The sequence below is a fragment of the Pristiophorus japonicus genome, chromosome 20 (genome assembly GCF_044704955.1).
Source record: "Pristiophorus japonicus isolate sPriJap1 chromosome 20, sPriJap1.hap1, whole genome shotgun sequence".
In the NCBI taxonomy this organism is placed as follows: domain Eukaryota; kingdom Metazoa; phylum Chordata; class Chondrichthyes; family Pristiophoridae; genus Pristiophorus; species Pristiophorus japonicus.
The window spans coordinates 34,784,976-34,812,361 of record NC_091996.1 but is presented as its reverse complement, the minus strand read 5'-3'; the positions used below and the strand labels follow the sequence as shown (position 1 = coordinate 34,812,361).

The following is a 27,386-nucleotide window of genomic DNA, read 5'->3' as shown; positions in this document are numbered from 1 at the left end:
CAAAAGGGAGTTAGATGTGGCCCTTACGGCTAAAGGGATCAAGGGGTATGGAGAAAAAGCAGGAATGGGGTACTGAAGTTGCATGATCATATTGAATGGTGGTGCAGGCTCGAAGGGCCGAATGGCCTACTCTTGCACTTACTTTCTATGTTTCTATGATGGTGTGGCACAATACTGGGACTTCGGTTATGTGGATGGACTAGAGAAGCGGCAATTGTTCTCTTTAGAGCGGAGAAGGTTAAGGAGAGATTTAATAAAGGCGTTCAAAATGATGAGGGAATTTGCTAGAGTAAATAAAGTGAAACAGTTTCCACTGATGGATGGGTCAGTAACTAAAGGACACAATTTTAAGATAATTGGTAAAAAGAACCAGAGGGGAAATAAGAATTTTTTTTACGCAGTGAGTGGTTATGATCTGGCTGTGAGGGTGCTGGAAACAGATTCAGCGGTAATTTTCAAAAGGGAATTGGATATATACTGTACTTGAAAAGGAAAAAGGTTGTAGGGTTATGGGGAAAGAGCAGGGGCGTCAAATTAATTGGATAGCTCTTTCAAAGAGCAGGTATGAGGGGCCGCATGGTCTCCCTCTGTGCTGCATGATTCTGTGCTCGGGGATTCAGATGGCAAGTTCTTGCTCTCTTCGTGAGGACATTACCTCATGGCCAAGGTGGCACAGTCCCTCATTCTCTGCTATTTCTGTGGGGGATTCACTGGATTTACGGCAGGTGACTGGTAGAACTTTTGTGGGACTTCGGGGGCCTGGGTTTCACGATTCCCACAAGAAGAGCGGGCAGTTCAGTCAGATCCCGGAGGAGTGGCGGGTTCCCATGGGACAACGCACCAATCGGAGTTGGCGGCTTTAGAATGCGGCAGGGAGAAATACTGTGAATATGAAGGATTTGCACAGCGCTATAACAATCCTGTTAATGCAGGAGAGCAGACATGAATTAGTTGTAGTTCAGTAAGAGCAACAAAAGCTAAGTGAAGACATATGAGCCTGAAGATAACTATGGAAAATAACAATGGAAAAGCAAAATACTGGAATCTGGAATAAAAACAGAAAATGCTGGAAATCTCAGCGGGTCAGGCAGCATCTGTGGAGAGGAAGCAGAGTTAACGTTTCAGGTCGATGACCCTTCGTCAGAACTGGAGAGTGTTCGGAAAGAACGGATTCTTAACAAGCACTGAGAGGAGGAGGGGAAGAAAGAACAAAAGGGAAGGTCTGTGATAGGGTGGAAGGCAGGAGAGATTAGAGAGACAAAAGGGATGATGGGCCAAATTCAAATGGTAATGCCAGGAGTTAGAAAAACATTGGTTGAGATAGGGTGTGAATGGCGGGATAATGACCAGCGGCCATTAGAGACAAGGAGAAAAAAAAGAAACAGGCTGGGGGAGGGGGGGGGGGTCATGGGGCAGAGCGGGAGGAGGGGGGGGGGGTGGTGAGGTGGAAAGGGAGCCAAAGGTTGGCATCGGTTACACTCTGAAATTTTTGAACTTTATGTCGCGTCCAGAAGGCTGCAAATAATGGAGGTGAATGGCCCCATTAAACTACAGGGCATAACAGTGACACACCATTGTCCCAGCACTAGCCGCTGCTGTTACCATCAGCATTTACTTGGCTATTAATGTGCCTCAGTTTGTTCAGGGACGTATAGAGAGCAATTTCCCATCGAAGCCATTCGTATCAGTGACCTTTTCGCTGACCTGAGTTAACAGGGTGTTTTTTAACCTTTAAACGCAAGGGTTGATTCTCCGATCGGGAGCTCCCTGCGAGGAGCAGCACGCGTTGGTCGGAAAATCGTGGACCCGCAGGCCTTGACTTTCTGTCCATTTAATTAGCCTTATGCCTTTGTCTTCAAACGATTGAGATTTTCTTCAGGTCATTGATTTTAATATGAGTGTTATTTTGTAAACTGTTTTAAGTATTATGAGAAGAAGCACTTTTGCCTGTAAAAGAACTCCGATTTGACCCACTTCCTGTTGCTGATTCTACTTACCTCGGCGCTTGTCAGGCTGTTTGAAAAATAAAAGAATTGGATTTCCACGACCACCAGTTGTTTGAGAAAGAATGCTTTATTTTTTTTTGGGGGGGGGGGGTGCAGATGAACAAAATATAAAAGAGAAACACAATTTAAGATCGCTAGCCACACGTCAATCAAGATCGAAGCTTGAGTGGAAGGATCCCTCAATAATGAAATGTTCATCCTTTGTTTAAGGAATAAAGGTGCCAGCATTAATAGTTCAAGTATCAAAGCACAAGCAACAGGCACTGTGCGGCCAGCCCGTAGCTTTCATAATGTTAGCATTAAGGCAATTTTAAAAAATCTACATTTAAAAAATAATGTTATAATTGCGTAGGATTTTCAGCAGAGAAACAGGCCGTTCGACCCAAAGATCCATGAAGTTCCTAACGGTGGATTACACAGACGCTGTCGGGGAGAGACTCTACCAGTACATGGGCCCAAAGATGTTTGCAATAAACCGGCGGATCATACGTTAGAATTTTGTCTTAGAATGGGCCATTCCACTAACTCAGACCAACAAATTAAACAAAAGCAAAATACTGCGGAAATCTGAAATTAAAACAGAAAATGCTGGAAATTCTGGAATTCTCTCCCTAAACTTCTCCGCCACTACTTCCTTTAAGATGCTCCTTAAAACCTATCTCTTTGACCAAGGTCACTTGTCCTGATATCTCCTTCTGTGGCTCAGTGACAGAAATGTTTTGCTGATGACGTTCTGGTTAAGCGCCTCGGGCCGTTTTGCTACGATAAAGGTGCTATATTAATGCAAGTTGTTGTTGTTGAAATGTCATCGTGACGAAAGGTCGCCAACCTGAAACGTTAACTCTGTTTCTCTCTCCACAGATTCTGCCCGACCTGCTGAGTATTTCCAGCATTTTCTGGATTCATAACAAATTAAAGACACGTGTTCAATACTAGGAACCATTCCTACCATGCATTACACAGCCCAAATGTGCTAGAATTAAGATAGTAAGAACTCCTTGGTCATTCTATCTCAGGTACCAGGAATAAAATCTGTTGGTCCTGATATTAACTGGAGCAGACAAGATTAGTGCGGGATGTAATAGAAGTGGTCACAACCGAGAAAGGGTTTGAAATGGTAAACAAAGGTAGGTTATTTCCACTGGCCAGTGATTCAGTAACAAGCAGGCAAAACTTTAGGATTTAGCAAGAAGTTCGAACCAGGACAAAGCAGCCCGCTTGATTAGCACCCCATCCACCACCTTCAACATTCACTCCCTCCATCACCGGCGCACCGTGGCTGCAGTGTGTACCATCTACAAGATGCACTGCAGCAACTCACCAAGGCTTCTTCGGCAGCACCTCCCAAACCCTTTACAATCTAGTTGGACAAGGGCAGCAGGCGCATGGGAACACCATCACCTCCACGTTCCCAGCCAAGTCACACACCATCCTGACTTGGAAATATATCTCTGTTTCTTCATCGTCGCTGGGTCAAAATCCAGGAACTCCCTAACCAACTGTGGGAGCACCTTCACCACACGGACTGCAGCGGTTCAAGAAGGCGGCTCACCACCACCTTCTCAAGGGCAATTAGGGATGGGCAATAAATGCTGGCTTTGCCAGCGATGCCCTCATCCCATGAACAAATAAAAGAAAATTAGTACTAGAAGATTAGATACATTTTTTTTCACACAATTGATTATTACGCTATGGAATGCATTATCACAAGTGACTATTGAAGTTCTGTCAATCACAACATTTAAGAGGGAACTGCTAATCCCATTCTTTCGGCAATTTTCTGAGAATGCACACCAGCAATGACTTGTCCTCTAGCTGGTCTCCAGTCATCTTGGTTAACCCTTGCCACTGGATCAAGACCTAGCTCTGTCAAGCCCGTGTGGTGACTGGTGTGCAACGGCCACCCCACGTTAAAAAAATCCACGCACAGGCATCTTCCACCCTTCAGGATGTAGTTCGGGATCTGGAATATTAGGTCCTTCATTGAAACACCTCTGAACCTTTTGGCGTGGAAGCAAGTCATCCTCGATTCGAGGGACCGCCTATAATGATGATTAAGATGGAATTAGATAACTAAAGAAAATAAAGGGTACAGGGAAATGCATGGAAATGAAATTCAAGTAGATGTTTCCACAGTGAAGAGGTCACTGGTACACAGACGATGGGGCAAACTACTGCTTTCTGTACTGAAATTGCAGTTGCTGAATGAATGAAAACAAATGAGGTTTATTTTAAAAGTGTCAAATCCTTTTCTAAAGAAGGATCACAATAAGACACAAGCCATTAGATAAATCAGCAGAAAGGTGCAGAATGTGCGAAACTAGATGAGAAAAAATGCTTTCCTGTAATTTCAGAAGTCCCGGATTAGAGGAGTGAAGCTTACTAGAAATATATATTTATAATCTGTGTTCAATCCCCCACTTGGTTCAGAAGATTTCTCACACAAATATGAATTGTTGGGTGTGCTTTTCAAACAACGTATACAAACTTCAGTCACTGTTTTAAGGTGATTGTAAAAGGGAACTCTGTGACAGTTGGGGATTATTTGAAGATAACATTTTGACAGGAAGACGTTACATGAAAGTCCAAATAGAAAAGATGAAACTGTGCAAACGATGGAAGTACACAGTTGGCCATTCTTTAAAGTGAAAAGACACGTTAATGTTTCAGATGCCAACTGACTTGCTGTGTACGTCCAACATTTTCTGTTCCTGCGGCATAAAAGTCTACCACAGTTAAGTTTAATCAGCTTGTCTAGCCCTGCAGTCAACCAGTTTCCAAACCAACATTCCCAGCAGAAGAAAAAGCTTTCAAAAATTGAGAGAGCCAGTCAGATGAAAGTATTCTTGACTTTTAAATCTTTTAGTTCTATCAAGCAAAAGAACAAGTTGGTTGCAAACGTCGCAATTTCCTCTTTGCTTTAGTGATCTTTCTTCACATACAGTTTAAAACATTACAAAACCTATTGCAGCAACGTAGTGATGTACTGAGATAGATCTGCTTAACTGGGTTTCAGAACCTTCAATGCTGTCATTTAAATCTTGACTTCATCTTAGTCCTGAATGAATAGTAACGTCCCAAACCCAACAGTTCAGTTCATTACTGGCCAACTAGCATTTCACTGTTTGATTTGTAAAACTATTAAAATGCTGTTTGAAACTTAAGTCCAGGTAATCAGCAGCACTGGGTACTCTTAAAGGCTAATATAATATCCGCCTTGGTCACAAATTTCAACTCTGTTCACTTGAAGGCATTTTCCAATCTTGAAAAATAGCCGATTTATTAAAAGAATAATATGGCCTAAGGCTTTTTTTCCCACTTGAGAAACTGTTGGATAATATCCTTTGCATTTTTCATCAACAGAGTCTCCCTGTACGTAAAACATTAACATTAACATTAATAGCGGTTATCTGAGCATTGACTGATAGAACAGCTGATTGCAAAAATAGGTTAACGAAGATCAGGACAATGAATCAACCCTTCTCACAGGATCAGGGCAATGAATCAGTAAAACTACAGTGAATCCAAAAGCATTTTGCTCCTTTATGCAACTATAAATATAATTTTGTCAAAACAACGGGGCAAAAATTTGCCTGATGTTGCGGAGGCAGAGGTGCCCGAGGAGCGATGGAAATTGGCCCTCGGACCTGACCTGAATAATTGGGGCACACTGCTGTTACTGGTGGGGTCTCCACAGGCAGCTCGCCCGATGGGAGACGTTTATTGTGGGCCATCAGCATCAGCCTTCACGTAATTCCCGAGAGGGGTGTTGGAGCGTGCTACGAAGGCGGGGGGAGTGAGGGGCGGATGAGATTCCTGTCAGGAGCACATCTCTTTGCTCCTCCTAGCTCCACGCAAAGGCCTTTGAAAAAACTGTATCTTTGGCTGGTGGTTGTGGGGGCTGCTGAAGTGTCCTCAGGCGGGGTAGGCCCAAAGCCTGCCACACTCACTGGGCATGATTCTCTCAAAAGGCTCATTTAGCAGGCGTTAGGCCCCCAATTTACATGATCAATTTGGGTTTGCCCAGCACGCCCAAAAAATGGCTCCCACAAATTTGGCAGCGGGACCAATGGCTGGGCAGATTGGGCACAAATCATCGCACTGCAACACATAGCAATTCCTCCTCCAATGTGTGCATCAAAGATAAAGCACAATTCTATAAGAAATAAGTTATACGGATATTAAGAAATGGTTCCTATCTGGGTGATAAGTTTGAAGTTAATTTGTTTCCAGCCTGTGTATTATGCTGCCTATCATTGGGTATTGTTTTCCTGTTAAGACCTAATGCAGAGCCTAATACATGAGGATTATTTACTATTATCACTTGGGAAATATGCCCTTTAAAGCTCACTGAATGTAATAGTTCACACTTACTAGGAGCACAATTCCATACAGCATTTTCTTATGTACGGCGCTCTATAAATACAAGTTATTGTTGTTGTTGTACGCAAAACCTCTATTGCCCTGAACCAATATTTTCCCTGGAAGATTACAGCTCAGTAGATGTCTTTCTTTCTTTGCTCTCACCATCATTGTCTACATCATAGGGGACATGGAAACTCACATATGGGCATTTTTTAACATTGAGACAAATTAGCTTTTTAAATGTTGCTGTGTTGACTATGTCAAAGCCTGTCTTCCCTCCAAATGTGCTTGGCTTCCAATAATCTGGAGAGCAGATTGGGTTTCCCAGGAGTCCTTTGAGGGAAAAGGGAGCGCCCATTTCCACCATACTTTCCCCAAAAATGGAATTTTTATGTGGTAATTCCAGTATTAGCGCAGGGTAAAATTCCAGAGCATCGATGTGTCCATACAATTTTTCCAGTTTAGCTGCTACTTCTGTTTCACCTACAATGAAGAAAAAAAACATCAGATTGAGTTTATTTAACAAGTTGAGTTTATCGAAAAGTTCTATAAATGAAAGGACACTTTGCATGTTTTTTTGTCAGTCGAATAAAACAAGAACAACTCGTATTTACACAAGATACAAACAATGATGGTGCCATGTATGTACATGCTGCTTGTAACCACCAGATGGCATCATTGTTGGAGGCCGCTGAGCAGCACGCACATGGTGCTGCTCGGGTATAAAAGGCCAGCCATTTTGACCTAAATAAAGCAGAGCCAAGGTTGCACCTTGCTTAGTTAAACAGTACTCATTGAACCTCTATTGCATACATAACATTTGGCGACGAGAATACAAGAACCTTTGTTTGCAAAACGAGCACAATTGGATTTTTAGAGCGATTCGTGGAGAGAGAAGATTGCACAGACTTTGTGAGCCGTTTGAACCAGTATTTCGTGGCCAACAAAATGAAGGGGGTCGGCGATGCAGATCGGCGCCAGGCCGTGTTCCTCACCGTGTGTGGTTCAAAGATCTACGGTCTGATAAAGAATCTACTCATGCCTAGTGATCCAACAGAGAAAACATACGAGGAGTTGTGTACATTTGTACGGGAGCACCTCAAGCCAGACGATGGCATCATCATCTCGAGATAGAGGTTTTATGCACATGTTCGATCGGAGGGCCAGATTCGTTGCCAACCTGAGACATTTAGCGGGACTGTGCAAATTCGGGACGGTGTTGGCAGACATGCTGCGGGACTTCGCCGCTGATGGCATCAGACCTACTGACGTGAAAACCCAAAAGCCATTAAGAATGCACCCAAGCCGCAGAACGTGACGGAGCTGTGTTCATTCCTGGGTCGACTCAACTACTTTGGTAACTTCCTACCTAAATTGAGCACCTTACTTGAACCACTGCACATGCTATTGAGAAAAGGCAACAACTGGGTGTGGAGTGCATTGCAAGACAGAGCTTTCAAGAAAGCCACCAATCTGCTTTGCTCGAACAAGCTGGTGATACGTTATGACCCATGTAAACATTTAGTTTTGGCCTGTGACGCATCGTCATATGGAATTGGTTGTGTGTTACAACAAGCCAATGAGTCGGGGAAACTTCAACCTTTCGCATATGCATCCAAAAGTTTGTCTAAAGCAGAAAGAGCCTACGGTTTGGTAGAAAAAGAAACTTTAGCATGTGTGTACGGTGTTAAAAAGATGCATCAATACCTGTTTGGTCTGAGGTTTGAATTAGAGACTGATCACAAGCCGCTCATTTCATTGTTTTCCGAGAGCAAAGGTATCAATACCAACGCTTCATCCCGCATCCAAAGGTGGGCGCTGACATTATCTGCCTATGATTGTATCGTTCGCCACAGACCTGGCACAGAGAATTGTGCCGATGCTTTGAGCCGGTAGCCGTTGTCCATACCGGAGGTGGAAACGCCACAACCGGCAGATTTAATGTTAATCATGGATGCTTTTTTGAGTGAAGGTACCTCTGTCACGGCTCAACGAGTTAAGACCTGGACCAGCCAGGACCGATATTATCGGTGGTAAAGGGTTGCATCCTAAAAGGGGATTGGTCTGCCATACCTAAGCAAATATGCGAGGAGACGAAACCGTACATTCGTCGCAAAAACAAATTGTCTATTCTAGCAGAATGCATATTGTGGGGCAATCGAGTTGTAATGCCTAAGAAATGGAGAGAGAAGTTTGTGCGTGAGTTACACAGCACACATCCTGGTATAGTGATGATGAAGGCCATCGCCAGGTCCCACGTATGGTGGCCAGGAATTGATTCTGAGCTGGAAGCATGCGTGCATCAGTGCAACACCTGCATACAGCTCAGCAAAGTACCAGTGGAATCGCCGCTGAGTCTGTGGTCATGGCCATCCAAACCTTGGTCCAGGATCCATGTAGATTTTGCAGGTCCCTTCCTGGGCAAGATGTTTTTAGTGGTGGTGGATGCTTATTTGAAGTGGATAGAATCATGTCATCCAGTACGTCCACAGCAGCCAGAGAGAATCTCAATGTCATGGTCGCAACACATGGTCTGCCTGACATAGTGGTGAGCAACAATGGGTCGTGCTTCACCAGTCAGGTGTTTCAGGAGTTGTTAAACTTTTAACAACATAAAACATGTAAGGTCAGCACCGTTCAAGCCTGCGTCCAACGGGCAAGCAAAACGTGCAGTACAAATTATCAAGCAAAGCATGAGGAGAGTAACCCAAGGATCACAGAAGACACGCTTGTCTTGCATACTGCTGAGTTACAGGACAAGACCCCACACACTCACAGGGGTCTTCACCTGCTGAACTCATGATGAAAAGAGGTCTTAAGACCAAGTTATCTCTTGTACACCCGGATTTAAGTAATCATGTTGAATACCGAGGACAGAGTCAACAAGGGTACCACGATCGCGCTAATGTCTCATGCGAGATTTGTGTTAATGATCCTGTATATGTGTTGAATTATGGTCAGGGTACCAAATGGATCACTGGTACAGTCATGGCCAGGGAGGGTATTTGTTATTAAGCTCAAGAATGGGCAAACTTGTAGGAAACACATGGATCAAACAAAGCTGAGGCATACAGATGAGCCAGAGCAGTCGGACGAAGAAACCGTCGACGACCAACCAACCTACCAGCAGCCTTCAGTGGACTCGAGGGTCATCAGTGAACCCGGAATTTCCATCACGGACTTGTTCAATAAAAATGAACTTGCAATTCATGACATGGCCACTGCCACCCCCAACAAGTCAGCCATCCAGCTACCAGCCACAACAGACTCCGCACATTCACCCAAGGCCGGAATCGAACTGAGACGGTCAACCCGGGAGCGTAAAGCATCGGACCCTCTCAACCTGTGAAAGACTGTGATAAGATCACAGAGGAGGGTATTGTCATGTATGTACATGCTGTTTGTAGCCACCAGATGGTGTCATTGTCGGAGGCCACTGAGCAGCATGCACACAGTGCTGCTCTGGTATAAAAGGCCAGCTATTTTGTGAGACAGACACTTTGGGCCGTAATAAAGCAGAGCAAGGTTGTACCTTGCTTAGTTAAACAGTACTCAATTTGAACCTCTATTGCATACATAACAGATAGACAGGGAAAGAGCATCTGGACCATAGAGCCTGTCCCACTGCCCACAGCCTGTTGCAGTACGATGATTCGTGCCCAATCTGCCCAGCCATTGGTCCTGCTGCCAAATCCGTGGGAACGATTTTTTGGGTATGCTGGGCGAATGTCTGAAACAGGCATTAGGCCTTTAGATTATGTAAATTAGGGGCCCAACACCTAACACCTTTAGCACAGAGAAACTTCCCAAGGTGCCTCACATAGGAATGAGGGGGACAGGAACAGTCACTGAACCAAAGGAGAGATTAGGTGGTGTGAGCAAGTGCTTGATCAAAGAGGGTCTTAACTGAGAAAGAGGTGGAGAAGTTCAGCAAAGGAATTCCAGAGAGTGCAAAACTACAATTTGTCTTTTAAGTGAGCTTTTACGAGTGCAATTAAATATTCTAATAAAAAAATGGTGACTATATTGCATTAAAGTACCATAAAAATGCTAAAGCTTGTTGAATGTAATATCTCCAAGTTTGAAGATGACACTAAGCTGGGTGGTGGTGTGAGCTGTGAGGAGGATGCTAAGAGGCTGCAGGGTGACTTGGACAGGTTAGGTGAGTGGGCAAATAACATGGCAGATGCAGTATAATGTGGATAAATGTGAGGTTATCCACTTTGGTGGTAAAAACAGGAAGGCAGAATATTATCTGTATGGTGGCAGGTTAGGAAAAGGGGAGGTGCACCTGGGTGTCATGGTACATCAGTCATTGAAAGTTGGCATGCAGGTACAGCAGGCGGTGAAGAAGGCAAATGGCATGTTGGCCTTCATAGCGAGAGGATTGGAGTATAGGAGCAGAGAGGTCTTACTGCAGTTGTACAGGGCCTTGGTGAGGCCATATCTTGAATATTGTGTACAGTTTTGGTCTCGTAATCTGAGGAAGGACATTCTTGCTATTGAGGGAGTGCAGCGAAGATTCACCAGACTGATTCCCGGGATGGCAGAACTGACATAAGAAGAAAGACTGGATCGACTAGGCTTATATTCACTGGAATTTAGAAGAATGAGAGGGGATCTCATAGAAACATATAAAATTCTGACAGGATTGGACAGGTTAGATGCAGGAAGGATGTTCCCGATGTTGGGGAAGTCCAGAACCAGGGGTCACAGTCTAAAGATAAGGGGTAAGCCATTTAGGACCGAGATGAGGAGAAACTTCTTCACTCAGAGAATTGTGAACCTGTGGAATTCTCCACCACAGAAAGTTGTTGAGGCCAGTTCATTATATATATGCAAAAGGGAGTTAGATGTGGCCCTTACAGCTAAAGGAATCAAGGGGTATGGAGAGAAAGCAGGAATAGGGTGCTGAAGTTGCATGATCAGTCATGATCATATTGAATGGTGGTGCAGGCTCGAAGGGCCGAATGGCCTACTCCCGCACCTATTTTCTATGTTGCTATGTTAGCGACAGGTCCATTCAGTGTTTGGTCAATGATCATCATCATCATAGGCGGTCTCTCGAAACGAGGATGACTTGCTTCCACGCCAAAAAGGAATGAGTTCACAGGTGTTTCAATGAAGAACCTAATATTCCAGATCCTGACCTACATGTTGAAGGGTGGAAGATGCCTGTGCTTGGATTTTTTTAATGTGTGGTGGCTGTTGCTCACCAGCCACCACACGGGCTTGACAGAGCTAGGTCTTAGTCCAGCGGCAAGGATTAATCAAGACGACTGGAGACCTGCTCTGCTGCATGGACCCAGTACGCACACATATCGCAGTGTGGGCTGGCCCGTGCTGCCCCTGGGCCCCTCGGCTCTTCTGGGCCCCAAACTCACGCCTCTCCTGGGCCCTGATCACGTCCCTCTACAAATAGTCAATGAACCCCCATGCTGTCACTCCAGAGTGTGGCTCAGTGAGTTAGTGCACCAGCACCGACTGCCCTCTAACATGGTGCATGAAGCTTGATTCAGATACCTCAGCTGTAGTCGGCTGTGGGACGGGAATGGCTATGAATCCTTTCAGTAATGTTGCCTCTGTCTACGCCTTGATAGTCCAATGAGCTGGGTAATGGAGATGGCATGTATCTGTGGAAAGCAACTCAAGACCCTGCCTGGAGTTACCCAAGACACTTCCTATACCAGCACTTGAGATTGGTGTTTGATTCGAATCAAAATACGGAAGCCAATGTTAATCATTTACACATTCAAATATTAACACTGTGGCCTGTCACACCACTGCTGGTAAATACAATGCAAGGTTTTGTCTCATTGCTATCAACAGATCCTGTTCAATTCGGGCCATGTCATCTCTGGACAAAAGCTAATAAATAATTTTGTGCCATTCTGAGTAACCATGTAGTTACAGTCAATAACATCCTTCTGAGTCATTCTTAAGAGAAACAATTAAGTTGCAATAGATACTGGTTCAGTGAATTCGGCCTCTGACCTACTTTCTCAGGATTGCCCACACACTGAGCTCCAAGTCTCAGCTCGGGAGCTTACTGAAGCGCCACAGAGAGGCTGGGCATTTCATTATATGAAAGAAAAATAAATCAGGAGTGTCAGCCCAAATGCGGGGGGGGTATGGGAGATCGCGCGTGGGTGGGGGGGGGGGGGTGTGTGGGAGATCAGGGGGGGGGGTGTGGGGGGAGATCGCACGGGGGGGGGGGTGTGGCGGGAGATCGCGCGGGGGGGGGAGATCGCGGGGGTGTGTGGGAGATCGTGGGGAGGGTGTGTGAGAGATCGTGGGGGAGGGGGGAGGAGGGAGATCGCGGGTGGGGGGAGGGGGAGATCACGGGGTGGGGGGAGGGGGAGATCATGGGGTGGGGGGAGGGGAGGAAGATCACGGGTGAGGGGGGGGGAGGAGGGAGATCACGGGATGGCGGGGGGAGGAGGGAGATTGCGGGGGGAAGGTGATAGGAGATTGTGGGAGTTAAAATGGCGCCCATTGTGTTTATTCCCTACATTCCCACAACACCCCTGGAAACTATGAATGCAACAACTCATTCTTCAGCTCCTTACCCGTTAGCTCCTGGAAGGATTTGTATGGGCTGAGACCAAACTTCTTCCTGTATTCATTAAATGGCTGAAGTCTTAACAACCTCCCATGCTCGATGAGGGCAATCGCGACAGGCAGAAGGCTATGGTGGATATTCCTCCCTCCACCGATCTGTAATAACAATGTTGGTCATTTGTAAACAGGTCCGCTGCTGCTTTCCGGCCTTATTCAGATTCCTTATTTTGTAAAAAGGAAGTAGTTTACATTGAGGATTTAGTGAGGAGTTGTGGGGCCGTGTTGCAGTTTGCAGGGTCACATAGTTTGAGCTGGCCCTCTTGGTAATGAACAGCATGACACTGGGACATTCCACAAAGTGAATTCAGGGATATAACCTCACACTTAGCTCACAGGTATGTTTGAATTACAACCAAAGAAAGGTCTTCATCATCTTCTGTGTTGTTATATATTATGTCCTCATCAATCTATGTCTGACAGGAATTCGGTAATTGTACAAACTGCTCATCACTACAAGTTAGGACCAAGCAAGTCCACGTTTATTATGTCACCAGAACTCACTCTTGTGTAACTGAGAACAGTAAACAAATGATATATTCTGATAAAAGTGCTGGCAGAATTTCTGTATGTTTTTATGACAAAGAAAGACTTGCATTTATATAGCGCCTTTCACGAGGATGTCCCAAAGCGGTCACAGCCAATGAAGTATAGTCACTGTTGTAATGTGGGAAATGCGGCAGCCAATTTGCGCACAGCAAGCTCCCACAAACAGCAATGTGATAATGACCAGATTTTTTTGTTAGGTTGACTGAAGGATAAATATTGGCCAGGACACCGGGGATAACTCCTCTGATCTTCTTCAAAATAGTGCCATGGGATCTTTAACATCCACCTGAGAGAGCAGATGGAGGATCGGTTTAACTGAAACACAGCACCTCAACAGTGCAGCACTCCCTCAGTCCTGCCCCTCCGATAGTGCAGCGCTCCCTCAGTACTGTCCCTCCGACAGTGCAGCATTCCCTCAGTACTGTCCCTCCGACAGTGCAGCACTCCCTCAGCACTGCCCCTCCGACAGTGCAGCACTCCCTCAGCACTGCCCCTCCGACAGTGCAGCGCTCCCTCAGTACTGTCCCTCCGACAGTGCAGCACTCCCTCAGTACTGCCCCTCCGACAGTGCAGCGCTCCCTCAGCACTGCCCCTCCGACAGTGCAGCGCTCCCTCAGTACTGTCCCTCTGACAGTGCAACGCTCCCTCAGTACTGTCCCTCTGACAGTGCAGCGCTCCCTCAGTACTGTCCCTCCAACAGTGCGGCACTCCCTCAGTACTGCCCCTCCGACAGTGCAGCACTCCCTTAGTACTGCACCGAAGTGTCAGTCTAGAGACATGTACTTAAGTTCCTGGAGTGGAATTTGAACCCACAACCTTCTGACTCCGAGGCTAGTGTGCTAATCACTGACACATGTGACTTTACATTAATGGCATAACAAATATATTGAATTGAAGAAGACTCTGGCTCTGCACAATCACACAGGGAATAAACAAATCTGTATATTGACATCTTCACATCTAAAGATTGGTGCTCTGCGTTCTTCCAGTCGCTCCCACCTGTGGCCTAGGCCACTGTTGGAAGATCCAGGCTTGGAATAACAAGTGGAAGGTAACATTTATGTCGCGTAAGCCAAGCGAAGGTCAAGCATCACCCCAGAGACTTCAGCACATAATCTAGCCTGACACTTCAGTGCAGTACTAAAGGAGTGCTGCATTGTTGGAGGTGCCGTCTTTTGGATGAGACGTTAAACCGAGGCCTCGTCTGCCCTCTCAGGTGGACATAAATGATCCCGTGGCACTTTTTGAGGAAGAGCAGTTCTCTCGGTATCCTAGCCAACATTTATCCCGCAGCCAACATCATTAAACAGATTTTCTGGCCACTATCTCATTGCTGTTCATGGGACCAAATTGGCTGTACAGCAGTGACTACACTTTAAAAGTACTTCATTGGCTGTAAAGCACTTTGGGACATCCTGAGCTCATGAAAGGAGCTATTTCTTTTATATACAGCCTTTAAAAACACCTGGGGCCTAGAAATTCAGGGGTTTAGCACTGGCGGTCAACGTCTGCTTTGAAGAAAAAATGGCGGCCTCCTCGCTTGCGCCCGCTTCCGGTGGGTCCCGCGGCGGCTGCTATTTCCGGCAGGTCGGCAGCGCTGCTGTTGCCAGTGCTCGCTGCAGAAATGGAAAGGAGGCAGATTGTGACGTCAGTGTGTGTGCAACGCTGATTCGGTGCACGATCTGTTCTTTACCCCGTTCCACCTAGTGCCCTCTCTGCATCACGAGCAGCTGAGCAAACGTTCAGCAGGAAGCAGCCTCCAGCAGCGGGAGTTAACGCCATCATCAGCAACTTGCAGCTGACATGGTTTCTCAGTGTGACTGGCTCCGTGTAACTTTCTGAACTCTTGCAGCTTTCTAAACTTGTTTAAAGTTCCTGAGGTGACGGGGAATATTGGTGCAAATGGAGAAAATCTTCATTCTCACTTAAAGGCTTCAGCTCACAACACTCGCTCACAGTCGTGGGACTCTACTGGCAAACCCCCTCGTGCTCGAGTACCTTTGGGAGAGGGAGCGGGGAGCGAAGAAGAGAGGATGCTCACAGAGGGATGAGGAAGACCAACAGGGCTCTCAGAAGGAGGCCTTACCCACCTAGAGTCTTCCGAGAGCACTTCTCTTATCTCCACTGAAATGAGGCGCAGTGTATTAGGAGGCTCCGCTTCACCAAGGAGGTAGTCACAGAATTCTGCGTCCTCCTGCAACCTGAGAGCAGGGTGACCACGGCTCTCCCAGGTGCCCTCAAGACCACTGTGGGACACAGATAATATCCCCCAGTTCGCTATCCATCGCTACATCCGGGAGGTCACGAATACTCTCTACCCGAGGAGAAGGGACTACATTGTCTTCTCTCTGAACAGGATGAGTGCGCATGCGGCTTTGCCAGGATAGTAAGCTTCCCCATGGTGCAGGGAACCATCGACTGCACATACATGGCTTTGCAGGCACCGTGTAATAATCCTGAGATGTTCGGTAACCGCAAAGGCTCCCACTCACTTCATGTGCAGTCGGTGTGTGACCAAGCCCAGCGCATCACGATGCGTTTATCCTGCGCCAGGCCGGTGAGCCAGCAATCTTCCAGCCTCCACGTCAAACCCGAGGATGGCTACTCAGAGACAAGTGCTATCCGCTCTTCACCTGGCTCGTGACTCCCCTCCACAACTCGAGCCCAGCACTCATATAATGACAGCCACACTGCCTCCAGGAACGTCATCGAGCAGATCATCAGAGTGCTCAAGCAATGGTTCTGCTGCCTTTGACTGCTTGGGAGGAGCCTTCCACTACTTGCCAGAGTGGATGCCTCATGTCGTGGTGGTCTGCTGCATGTTCCACAACTTGGCTGTCATAAGGGACAGCCACCAGAGACTGCGGGACCACCTCAGGGGGAGGGGGAGGGAGCGGAGGAGTAGGAGGAGGAGGAGGGAGAGGAGGAGGAAGGGGGAGGAGGAGGAAGGGGGAGGAGGAGGAAGGGGGAGGAGGAGGAAGGGGGAGGAGGAGGAAGGGGGAGGAAGGAGGCAGGCAGCAAACTTCGGTTACGGACGGGCTGTCCGTGAGCACCTCATCAGACTGCGATTCGAGTGAATGAAAGCCCAGATCCCCATTGCTCACCACTTCCCCATCATACCATCCCTCTGACACTGACACTCGCATCCTCCTGGGCACAAAGCTGAAATGAGAGCCATCACAAAACACACTGCAAACAGAAATCATCAATCTGAATAGAATCAACATTACAATATCAGCCAATCGCACTCGTGCATCCCCGTAGTGCCGACCGTCCGTGTGCCTTTACCTCCTCGAGTGCTCCTACGCACTGCTCCCCAGTGGCAGCAGCCAGGCTGGTGGAAGGCTGCTGGCCTCCAATGGAGGAGGCTACCGATGGCCTTGCATGACGACCTCACCCAGCTGTGGATTGTGGCAGCAGTCGAGGCTGGCGGGCTAAATAGGCAGCGGTAAAGGGCAATGGCGGAGTGGCAGTGGTGGGAGTAGGAATGCTGTCATCCCGAGAGAGGACAGCACGTTCTTGCTCCACTGACCCACTGCCATACTCCCGGGGCGACGTCCCACTGTTCCGAGCAATCTGTTGGAGAAAAGGTTGCTGGCCCATTTCGAGACTCGCAAACCCACCGACAACGGCAGCAGCCTGAGCTTCCACTGCCGCAGTGAGACGTTGAGTCGCTTCCGCCTGTGCTGCAATGGAAGCCGCGACCTTGCCCGTCACATGCAGCCTCGTGGCTGGGTCCACCAGGTCTCTCCTGGAGTTATCCAGCATTTCCATTCTGGAAATTCGGGGCTTCAAGCTCTGCGCAAAGCTCTGTCCAATGTTGGAGCCAGATTCCTTCATGCTCCTTGACACTGCCACGAGGCTCTCTGCCAGGCCTGCCATTTCACCGAGGATTTCGCGTTGCAAGTCCGTCACACTTTTTCTGAAGGCCGCCCCATCGAGGTCATCGTCCGAGTCCTGTGCAGCAGAAAGGTGCGCGAATTCGCCCTCCGGGGGAGCTGGCCCCCGAGTTACCCTTTCCCCCGGCCTTGCTGCAGCCCCCACCACGCCTCACCATGTGCGGATGCCGCCTCTATACCACCCTCTAAATTATGTGGCGTGCCAGTTTCTGAGCTGGTGCCTGCAAGTGTCAGGTGCAGCGATGGTGTGTCTCCTCCTCCATCATGCTCCTCCGCAGGTTCAGGGACAGACTGGTCTGCTGGTAGTCCTTGTGGGTCTGAAAGCAGCGAAGCACAAGGGTCAGGTTGGGGGGAAAGCAAGGTATCCATGCCTACATCTTCGGCAGCTTGTAAGTGAGGAGACTTTGTGGGATGAGGGGAAAGTGGGATAGGAGAAGAAGGATTAGGTAAGATCATCAGCAGCAAGGGCTTCAACTTTTCCCGTGGCCACAGCCTGCGTTACTGCCTCTCCAACGATACCGAGCACTGATTCCTCAAGCTCGGTGAGGTTCTGTATTGCAGCTTGGTACCTCCCATCTGTTGCTGCTCCCTCTTGTTATGAGCCACATTTGCCTGCAAGAGAAAGGGAAGTCTGTCAGTGAGTGCAGTGCAGTGTGTTTGGGTGATGCGCCTGCCACAGTTGAACAGCTGTCAGTGTGCACAAGGAGTGAGACGTGGGTGTGAGTGTTGCAGCAGTGGTAAGGTTGTGAGGGTGAAGCGAAGCCAAGGTGTGAGTGGTGATAGGTAGCGATTGCTGGTAGGTGAATGATGGGGGTGTGGTGCATTGTGCAGCGTGTGTAGCTTGCGGTGCAGATGGTGGGACATGACATTTGCTGAAGTCTTCACTCACCTTGACCTGCCGTCTGAGGCAATTAAGCTGTTTTCTGCACTGGATCCTGGTTCTTGGGATCACACTGGTGGCCGTGGCGGAGTTAGCTTTCTCCTCCCAGAGCTTTCTGCAAGTGGCCTTGGATGGCTGCCTGCCACCCTGCGGGAACAGGACAGGCAACTTCGTTGTATGGCCACGATCAAGGCCTCTGGTGCAGCACCTGAGAACCTGTGTGTTCGCTCCCTTGGTTGCTGAACCATGACTTCACGCAGACTGACAATGAGGTGCTACTGCAACAAATCACCTCCCCTTTAATTAGTGCAGCGAGCCTAGGCCAAACATTACTGGCCAGTAGACCGCACACGATATTGACTCCCCTGTGGAGCACTAAGCCAATCAGCAGTGTATTTAGCGCCGAGATCAATGCTCCAATCCTTGTAATGAGCAGGCGGCACGAATTTTGCGTGCTGCCTGGTCCAGTTTGAATGAGCGCAGGCAAATAGCGCTGACCCGTGACACCAATGTTCCCTCTAATTTTATTTGGCCCTTTAAGGGGTTGCGCAGGCCAGTCAAAATACTACGTATGTGCGTTTTTTGTACTGAGAAGCCGGCTAGCCGGCTGCGTGCGTTTCCTGGAGCTCTGCGCAGCCAGGCAGCTTATAGGGAACATTGCGTCACTCCGCACGTGTTGGGCCTAATCCAATTTCTAGGCCTTTGTCTACAAAGTTCCACAGAAATGTAATGTGAGTCACCAGCAATAATTTTTGTATTTCTATTTAGACGTGTTTTGGCAATGTGTTGTAGAGGTGGTACCGTGACAGCTTAAACAGAAGTATTCACACCGTTAAACTTGGTGTCATTAATAGTTAGATCTTATTATTGGGATTCTCTACGTTGGCAAGTCACTATTTATCAGTTCGTCATCCATTTTTTAACATTTTGTTTTATTTAAATATAAATGTAGCCTCCTTGTTCCAACCAGGAAAAACAAATAAAACTTGGATGGCAAGTCTCCAAATTCAAATGTATAAACAAAGGGGCCTGATATGTTTTAACTGCAACCACAATGTGGATGAGATAAACTCATGGAACAAAATGGCTATGTATTTGAATCTGCCCACAGTATTTGAATCTGTTTGGAAGGGTGAGGCTGCGTACTCAAGTAAAAACAAGCACATTGCAAAAACATACATTATTGTTCTGTTGTGAGGGATAAATTGCAGGCAGTTATCCATTTGCTCTGTTTTCGACACACAACCCGTGGCACTAAATCCAACTTGTGCCTTTGCTCTCAACAGGCAGAAACATTGAGGGTAACCTGTCAGAGATGTGGTCAGAATTTTATGGCTTTATGGTGAAACTGTGCACAAATCGGAGGAACAGATTTCTGTGCGGTTGGAATGTATGTACCGAAACCTAGTGTTTGAGTTTAAAGAAACACTGACCACACTCGATCAGCTCCGTGGGAGGGCCACATCGTCCGCATGCCAGACCAGAGACACCCAAAGCAAGCGCTCTACTCGGAACTCCTTCATGGCAAATGAGCCAAAGGTGGGCAGCGGAAACGTTACAAGGACACCATCAAAGCCTCCCTGATAAAATGCAACATCCCCACCGACACCTGGGAGTCCCTGGCCAAAGACCACCAATGTGGAGGAAGTGCATCCGGGAGGCGCTAAGCACCTCGAGTCTCATTGCCGAGAGCGTGCAGAAATTAAGCGCAGACAGTGGAAGGAGCGTGCGGCAAATCTGTCCCACCCACCCTTTCCTTCAACGACTGTCTGTCCCACCTGTGACAGAGACCGGTTCTCATATTGGACTGTTCAGCCACCTAAGAACTCATTTTTTTTTTTTTTATAGAGTGGAAGCAAGTCTTCCTCGATTCAGAAGGACTGCCTATGTAGTGTAACCCTAGTACCTGTTTTATTTTAGTTCCTCTCAAGATGACAATTTTAATGTTTGTTTTCCATTTAGTTAATGCCAAACATGGTGACAGCCCAACATACAAGTAGTTGCCCTGGAGATATGCTGGGTCTCACCTGTATAATACACATCTTCTCTGGAGCATTAATAGTGCAGTATGATGGAGAACCATGAGTTACTAATGTTTCAGGCTCTGTGCTAAATACTTTGACTAATCTACATAATGAGTCAAAGTATATATCCAGTTCAGGATATGTGCATGTCAAGTGTCTTCTATTTCAGTCACTGTTAACAAAAAGACATGTTTACCTGTCCTGCATGCTGTTTCGAAAATGATTCTACTAAAGCCTCCACTCCGAAATTCAGCAGGATTTCTGTGTTGAAAAGAAAGTCTTTGTAGCTGAACTCTTGGTCTTTTACGATGAAGGATTCGGGCATTAGCGGATGCCAGTGGTAGAGGTGGTCAAACTCGACTGCAATCCGGTTGCTGTACTGAAAGTGCTCGGTGAATAAAAGCTCGGGGTTAAACGACATCTTGAAATGATAGCCGCTCAGGTGTTGCACATAGTCCTCGATGACTATTTTGATTGTTTCGCCTGTGAAGCAGAGAAATAGACAGTTGTACAGAATCAAAATTGTTATGTCTTTAGATGCTCTGATAATGACTCCACAAGGCAATGTATTGTACTTGAACTGTAGTGACCTTAGTCCATTTAATATAACTCCTGAGTGAAGATCACACATGGTGGCCTGCCTTTTATACTGAGTCGGGAGTCCGTGAGTCAGAGAGGCCTACAAAAGGCCGCGAGGTCGGGAGGTGCGTCGCTGAGTTGGGAGTCCGTGAGTCAGAGAGGCCTACAAAAGGCCGCGAGGTCGGGAGGTGCGTCGCTGAGTCGGGAGTCCGTGAGTCAGAGAGGCCTACAAAAGGCCGCGAGGTCGGGAGGTGCGTCGCTGAGTCGGGAGTCCGTGAGTCAGAGAGGCCTACAAAAGGCCGCGAGGTCGGGAGGTGCGTCGCTGAGTCGGGAGTCCATGAGTCAGAGAGGCCAAGAAAGGCCGCGAGGTCGGGAGATGCGTCGCTGAGTCGGGAGTCCGTGAGTCAGAGAGGCCTACAAAAGGCCGCGAGGTCGGGAGGTGCGTCGCTGAGTCGGGAGTCCGCGAGTCAGAGAGGCCTACAAAAGGCCGCGAGGTCGGGAGGTGCGTCGCTGAGTCGGGAGTCCGCGAGTCAGAGAGGCCTACAAAAGGCCCAGCTTGTGCAGCTACAGGGAGAAGGCAAAAAAGAAGTAAAAAGAAATAGAAAGGTGACGTCACAGCCAAGGGGGTAAGTGATTGGCTGTTAACTGGTAAGTAGTTTTTCTTTTTTCTCTTCTATATCATTGAGCAACTGTTAGCATTGTAATTGCCAATTTAAGTTAATCTAAGGGTTAAGTCATGGCAGGAGAGCTCGGTCACGTGATATGCTCCTCCTGTACTATGTAGGAAATCAGGGATGCCTCTGGTGTCCCTGACGACTAAGTGTGCGGGAAGTGTATCCGCCTCCAGCTCCTGACGGTCCGCGTTGCGGAATTGGAGCTGAGGGCGGATTCACTCTGGAGCATCCACGATGCTGAGAATGACGTGAGTAGCACGTGTAGCAAGTTGGTCTTACCACAGGTGAAGGGTCCACAGCCAGTTAGGGAATGGAAGATCAACAGGAAGAGCAGCACAAGGAAGGTAGTGCAGGGGTCCCCTGCGGTCATCCCCCTGCAAAACAGATACACCGCTTTGAGTACTGTTGAGGAGGATGACTCATCAGGAGAGGGCAGCAGCAGCCAAGTTCATGGCACCGTGGCTGGCTCTGCTGCACAGGAGGGCAGGAAAGAGTGGGAGAGTGATAGTGATAGGGGATTCAATTGTAAGGGGAATAGATAGGCGTTTCTGCAGCCGCAATCGAGACTCCAGGATGGTATGTTGCCTCCCTGGTACAAGGGTCAAGGATGTCTCGGAGCAGGTGCAGGATATTCTGAAAAGGGAGGGTGAACAGCCAGCTGTCGTGGTGCACATTGGTACCAACGATATAGGTAAAAAAAGGGATGAGGTCCTACGAGACGAATTTAAGGAGCGAGAAGCTAAATTAAAACGTAGGACCTCAAAAGTAATAATCTCGGGATTGCTACCAGTGCCACGTGCTAGTCAGAGTAGGAATCGCAGAATAGCTCAGATGAATACGTGGCTTGAGCAGTGGTCCAGCAGGGAGGGATTCAAATTCCTGGGGCATTGGAACCGGTTCTGGGGGAGGTGGGATCAGTACAAACCAGACGGTCTGCACCTGGGCAGGACTGGAACCAATGTCCGAGGGGGAGTGTTTGCTAGTGCTGTTGGGGAGGAGTTAAACTAATATGGCAGGGGGATAGGAACCAATGCAGGGAGACAGAGGGAAACAAAATTGAGACAAAAGCAAAAGACAGAAAGGAGATGAGTAAAAGTGGAGGGCAGAGAAACCCAAGGCAAAAAACAAAAAGGGCCACTGTACAGCAAAATTCTAAAGGGTCAAAATGTAATAAAAAGGCAAGCATGAAAGCTCGGTGCCTCAATGCAAGGAGTATTCGGAACCCAGGAGAGGGCTCTGAGCGAGTTAGAGTGGGTGAGAGCTCAGATGAACAGGACCCCAAGAAAGAATGCAAAAGGCAGGAGGCAACAGAGCAGAGTAGCACTGGGGTAAGTGTAAAGCACAAGGTGATAGGAAGGGACAATATGTATGAATATAAAGGGGCTGCAGGAGGGGTCAAAACTTAAAAATCATGGTTTAAAAACTAGTATTAAAACACTACCTAAATGCACTCAGCATTCGAAATAAAGTAAATTAGTTGACGGTACAAATCATTACAAATGGGTATGATTTGGTGGCCATTACAGAAACGTGGTTGCAGGGTGGCCAAGACTGGGAATTAAACATACAGGGGTATCTGACAATTTGGAAAGATAGACAAGAAGGGAAAGAAGGTGGGGTAGCTCTGTTAATAAAGGATGATATCAGGGCAGTTGTGAGAGATGATATTGGCTCTAATGAACAAAATGTTGAATCATTGTGGGTGGAGATTAGAGATAGTAAGGGGAAAAAGTCACTGGTGGGCGTAGTTTATAGGCCCCTAAATAATAACTTCACGGTGGGGCGGGCAATAATCAAGGGAATAATGGAGGCATGTGAAAAAGGAACGGCAGTAATCATGGGGGATTTTAACCTACATATTGATTGGTCAAATCAAATCGCACGGGGTAGCCTTGAGGAGGAATTCATAGAATGCAAACGGGATTGTTTCTTAGAACAGTATGTTACAGAACCTACAAAAGGAGCAAACTATCTTAGATCTGGTCCTATGTAATGAGACAAGAATAATAAATGATCTCCTAGTAAAAGATCCTCTCAGAATGAGTGATCACAGTATGGTTGAATTTGTAATACAGATTGAGGGTAAGGAAGTAGTGTCTCAAACGAGCGTACTATGCTAAAACAAAGGGGACTACAGTGGGATGAGGGCAAAGTTGGCTAAAGTAGAATGGAAACACAGACTAAATGGTGGCACAATTGAGGAACAGTGGAGGACTTTTAAGGAGCTCTTTCATAGTGCTCAACAAAAATATATTTCAGTGAAAAAGAAGGGCGGTAAGAGAAGGGATAACCAGCCGTGGATAACCAAGGAAATAAAGGAGAGTATCAAATTAAAAACCAATGCGTATAAGATGGCCAAGGTTAGTGGGAAACTAGCAGATTGGGAAAATTTTAAACGACAGCAAAGAATGACTAAGAAAGCAATAAAGAAAGGAAAGATAAATTACGAAAGTAAACTTGCGCAAAACATAAAAGCAGATAGTAAAAGCTTTTACTGATATATAAAACGGAAATGAGTGACTAAAGTAAATGTTGGTCCCTTAGATGATGAGAAGGGGAATTTAATAATGGGAAATGTGGAAATGGCCGAGACCTGAAACAATTATTTTGCTTCGGTCTTCACAATGGAAGACACAAAAACCATGCCAAAAATTGCTGGTCACGGGAATGTGGGAAGGGAGGACCTTGAGATAATCACTATCACTAAGGGGGTAGTGCTGGACAGGCTAATGGGACTCAAAGTAGACAAGTCCCCTGGTCCTGATCAAATGCATCCTAGGATATTAAAAGAGATGGCGGAAGTTATAGCAGATGCATTCGTTATAATCTACCAAAATTCTCTGCACTCTGGGGAGGCACCAGCAGATTGGAAAGCAGCTAATGTAATGCCTGTTTAAAAAAGGGGGCAGACAAAAGGCAGGTAACTATCGGCCGGTTAATTTAACATCTGTAGTGGGGAAAATGCTTGAAGCTATCATTAAGGAAGAAATAGCTGGACATCTAGATAGGAATAGTGCAATCAAGCAGACGCAACATGGATTCATGAAGGGGAAATCATGTTTAACTAATTTACTGGAATTCTTTGAGGATATAACGAGCATAGTGGATAGAGGTGTACCGATGGATGTGGTGTATTTGGATTTCCAAAAGGCATTCGATAAGGTGCCACACAAAAGGTTACTGCAGAAGATAAAGGTACGCGGAGTCAGAGGAAATGTATTAGCATGGATAGAGAATTGGCTAACTAACAGAAAGCAGAGAGTCGGGATAAATGGGTCCTTTTCGGGTTGGAAATCAGTAGTTAGTGGTGTGCCACAGGGATCGGTGCTGGGACCACAACTGTTTACAATATACATAGATGACCTGGAAGAGGGGACAGAGTGTAGTGTAACAAAATTTGCAGATGACACAAAGATTAGTGGGAAAGCGGGTTGTGTAGAGGACACAGAGAGGCTGCAAAGAGATTTAGATAGGTTAAGAGAATGGGCTAAGGTTTGGCAGATGGAATATAATATCGGAAAATGTGAGGTCATCCACCTTGGAAAAAAAAACAGTAAAAGGGAATATTATTTGAATGGGGAGAAATTGCAACATGCTGCGGTGCAGAGGGACCTGGGGGTCCTTGTGCATGAATCCCAAAAAGTTAGTTTGCAGGTGCAGCAGGTAATCAGGAAGGCGAATGGAATGCGAGAGGGATGGAGTACAAAAGCAGGGAGGTCCTGCTGCAACTGTACAGGGTATTGTTGAGGCCACACCTGGAGTACCGCGTGCAGTTTTGGTCACCTTATTTAAGGAAGGATATACTAGCTTTGGAGGGGGTACAGAGATGATTCACTAGGCTGATTCCAGAGATGAGGGGGTTACCTTATGATGATAGATTGAGTAGACTGGGTCTTTACTCGTTGGAGTTCAGAAGGATGAGGGGTGATCTTATAGAAACATTTAAAATAATGAAAGGGATAGACAAGATAGAGGCAGAGAGGTTGTTTCCACTGGTCGGGGAGACTAGAACTAGGGGGCACAGCCTCAAAATACGGGGGAGCCAATTTAAAACCGAGTTGAGAAGGAATTTCTTCTCCCAGAGAGTTGTGAATCTGTGGAATTCTCTGCTCAAGGAAGCAGTTGAGGCTAGCTCATTGAATGTATTCAAATCACAGATAGATAGATTTTTTAACCAATAAGGGAATTAAGGGTTACGGGGAGAGGGCGGGTAAGTGGAGCTGAGTCCACGGCCAGATCAGCCATGATCTTGTTGAATGGTGGAGCAGGCTCGAGGGGCTAGATGGCCTACTCCTGTTCCTAATTCTTATGTTCTTATGTATGTATATTAGGCCAGGAACACCTGTACAGGTAACCTACAAGTCTCCCACTGCAGTGCCCTCTGGTGGCACACCTTAGTGACCATACAGCTGGTTACAAGTTTCCCATAGTAGTGCCCTCTGGTGGCACATCACATGTAATAGTACAAGCAGTAAACATGTCCAGATACATGACATCACTCTCCCCCAAGTCCTTAGTGCAAATCGCCTTCATGCATTGACTGTGCTCTGGGCTTAGCTCTATCTGGTTGACACTTGGAGGGTTGTTTCCATCTTGGGTGAGTAGGTGCTGGTGTGTGTGTCCATAACCACGTCATGCAACCCCCCCACATATAGATTATGCCAGTGGCTCATTACATTCATATACATTCACGTCCAGAAAAAAAGAATTTTGCATTTATAGCATTACATTTGTGGTACAGTTGAGGCAAGTACATTTGACTGGTGAGATACATTCTTGATACACACTTGGAGTCAGTGCTGGGGTCAGCACCAGTGCATGAGAACAAGCTAGTTCCAGAACTGCTGGATGGTGTCCAGATAGTCTGGTGACGGCGCGGCGCCCAGTGCTGGCAGTGGGAACCCGGTCTGCTCTCGGGGCCTTTGCTATTGCTCCTTGCGTCATGCAGGTTCACAGATGCCTGTGACCTCCCGGTCCTCTCCTTGCGCCCTGGGTCACTGCTGCTCCCTGAGGAGCAGTCATCTAGCAGTGCTCAGGGAACTGCTGACTCGCTTGCCTGGGCATTACTTGGTTTGGGATCCTTGCTGGTCCCGGTGCCATTTGGGAGAACCGTTGCGGGTGACCCTTAGTTCCCGGGTGTGGCCTTGGTGGCGATAGGGTCTGGGAGCTGAGCCTTAGCGCAGTTTGCTCTTTCAGGCTCGCGGTGGTTGGCGCCATTGGGTGCCCGAGAGGTGGAGCCAATCAGGGGCAGGGTATCGATACCGGTGCCGTTGCCCTCCTGAAATCGCTTGCTCTGCAGCTTGTCTATATTAACTGCTTGTGGCCACACTCCGTGGTGCATCACTCTGGTCCCAGGGACGCAGGCTACAGCATTGGGTAGCTCGCTGGACCTGGGTGCTCCCGATGGGTGTTTGCCCACTACATTATCTGAATACAGTTGAAATTCTACATCGCACAACATTTCATTATTCATTGTAGATAAACTGTAGCTCCAATCGCAATCACACGATTTTTCCTTGCTTATTACATGTATAAAACTCTGATCATCAATTACAAGCTTTATATTTAACTCACTGTTGCTCTTACATTGATTGAGAATGTGGAACTGTCCCTTTAAGTGTGGGGGTTACTGGCCTCCCTTAAGAGAGCCTTGCTATCTTTACCCCAATCCTCTTCTCCGTTTGGTGCCACGTGTTGCTCCATCAGCGCTGCATCTCGTGGTCCGGCCGTCGCCATCTTTTTCTTTAGCGCCTCACCTCGTGGTTTGGGCGCCATCTTTCTTCCATCCACGA

The 27,386-nt window shown here is 47.2% G+C and overlaps 1 protein-coding gene across 1 annotated transcript in view; it reads right to left on the bottom strand.

The window, feature by feature from the left end:
* Positions 1-2,061: 2,061 nt before the first annotated feature.
* Positions 2,062-27,386, bottom strand: part of LOC139232474 (prostaglandin G/H synthase 1-like) — a 165,595-nt gene continuing 140,270 nt past the window's right edge. Inside the window, exons 9-11 of the mRNA XM_070862722.1 lie at positions 20,538-20,824; positions 12,941-13,088; positions 2,062-6,854 (exon numbers count right to left, since the gene is read on the bottom strand). Of these exons, the coding sequence (XP_070718823.1) occupies positions 6,496-6,854; positions 12,941-13,088; positions 20,538-20,824 (794 nt within the window). The 3' untranslated portion in view covers positions 2,062-6,495. The remainder of the gene's footprint in view (positions 6,855-12,940; positions 13,089-20,537; positions 20,825-27,386) is intronic.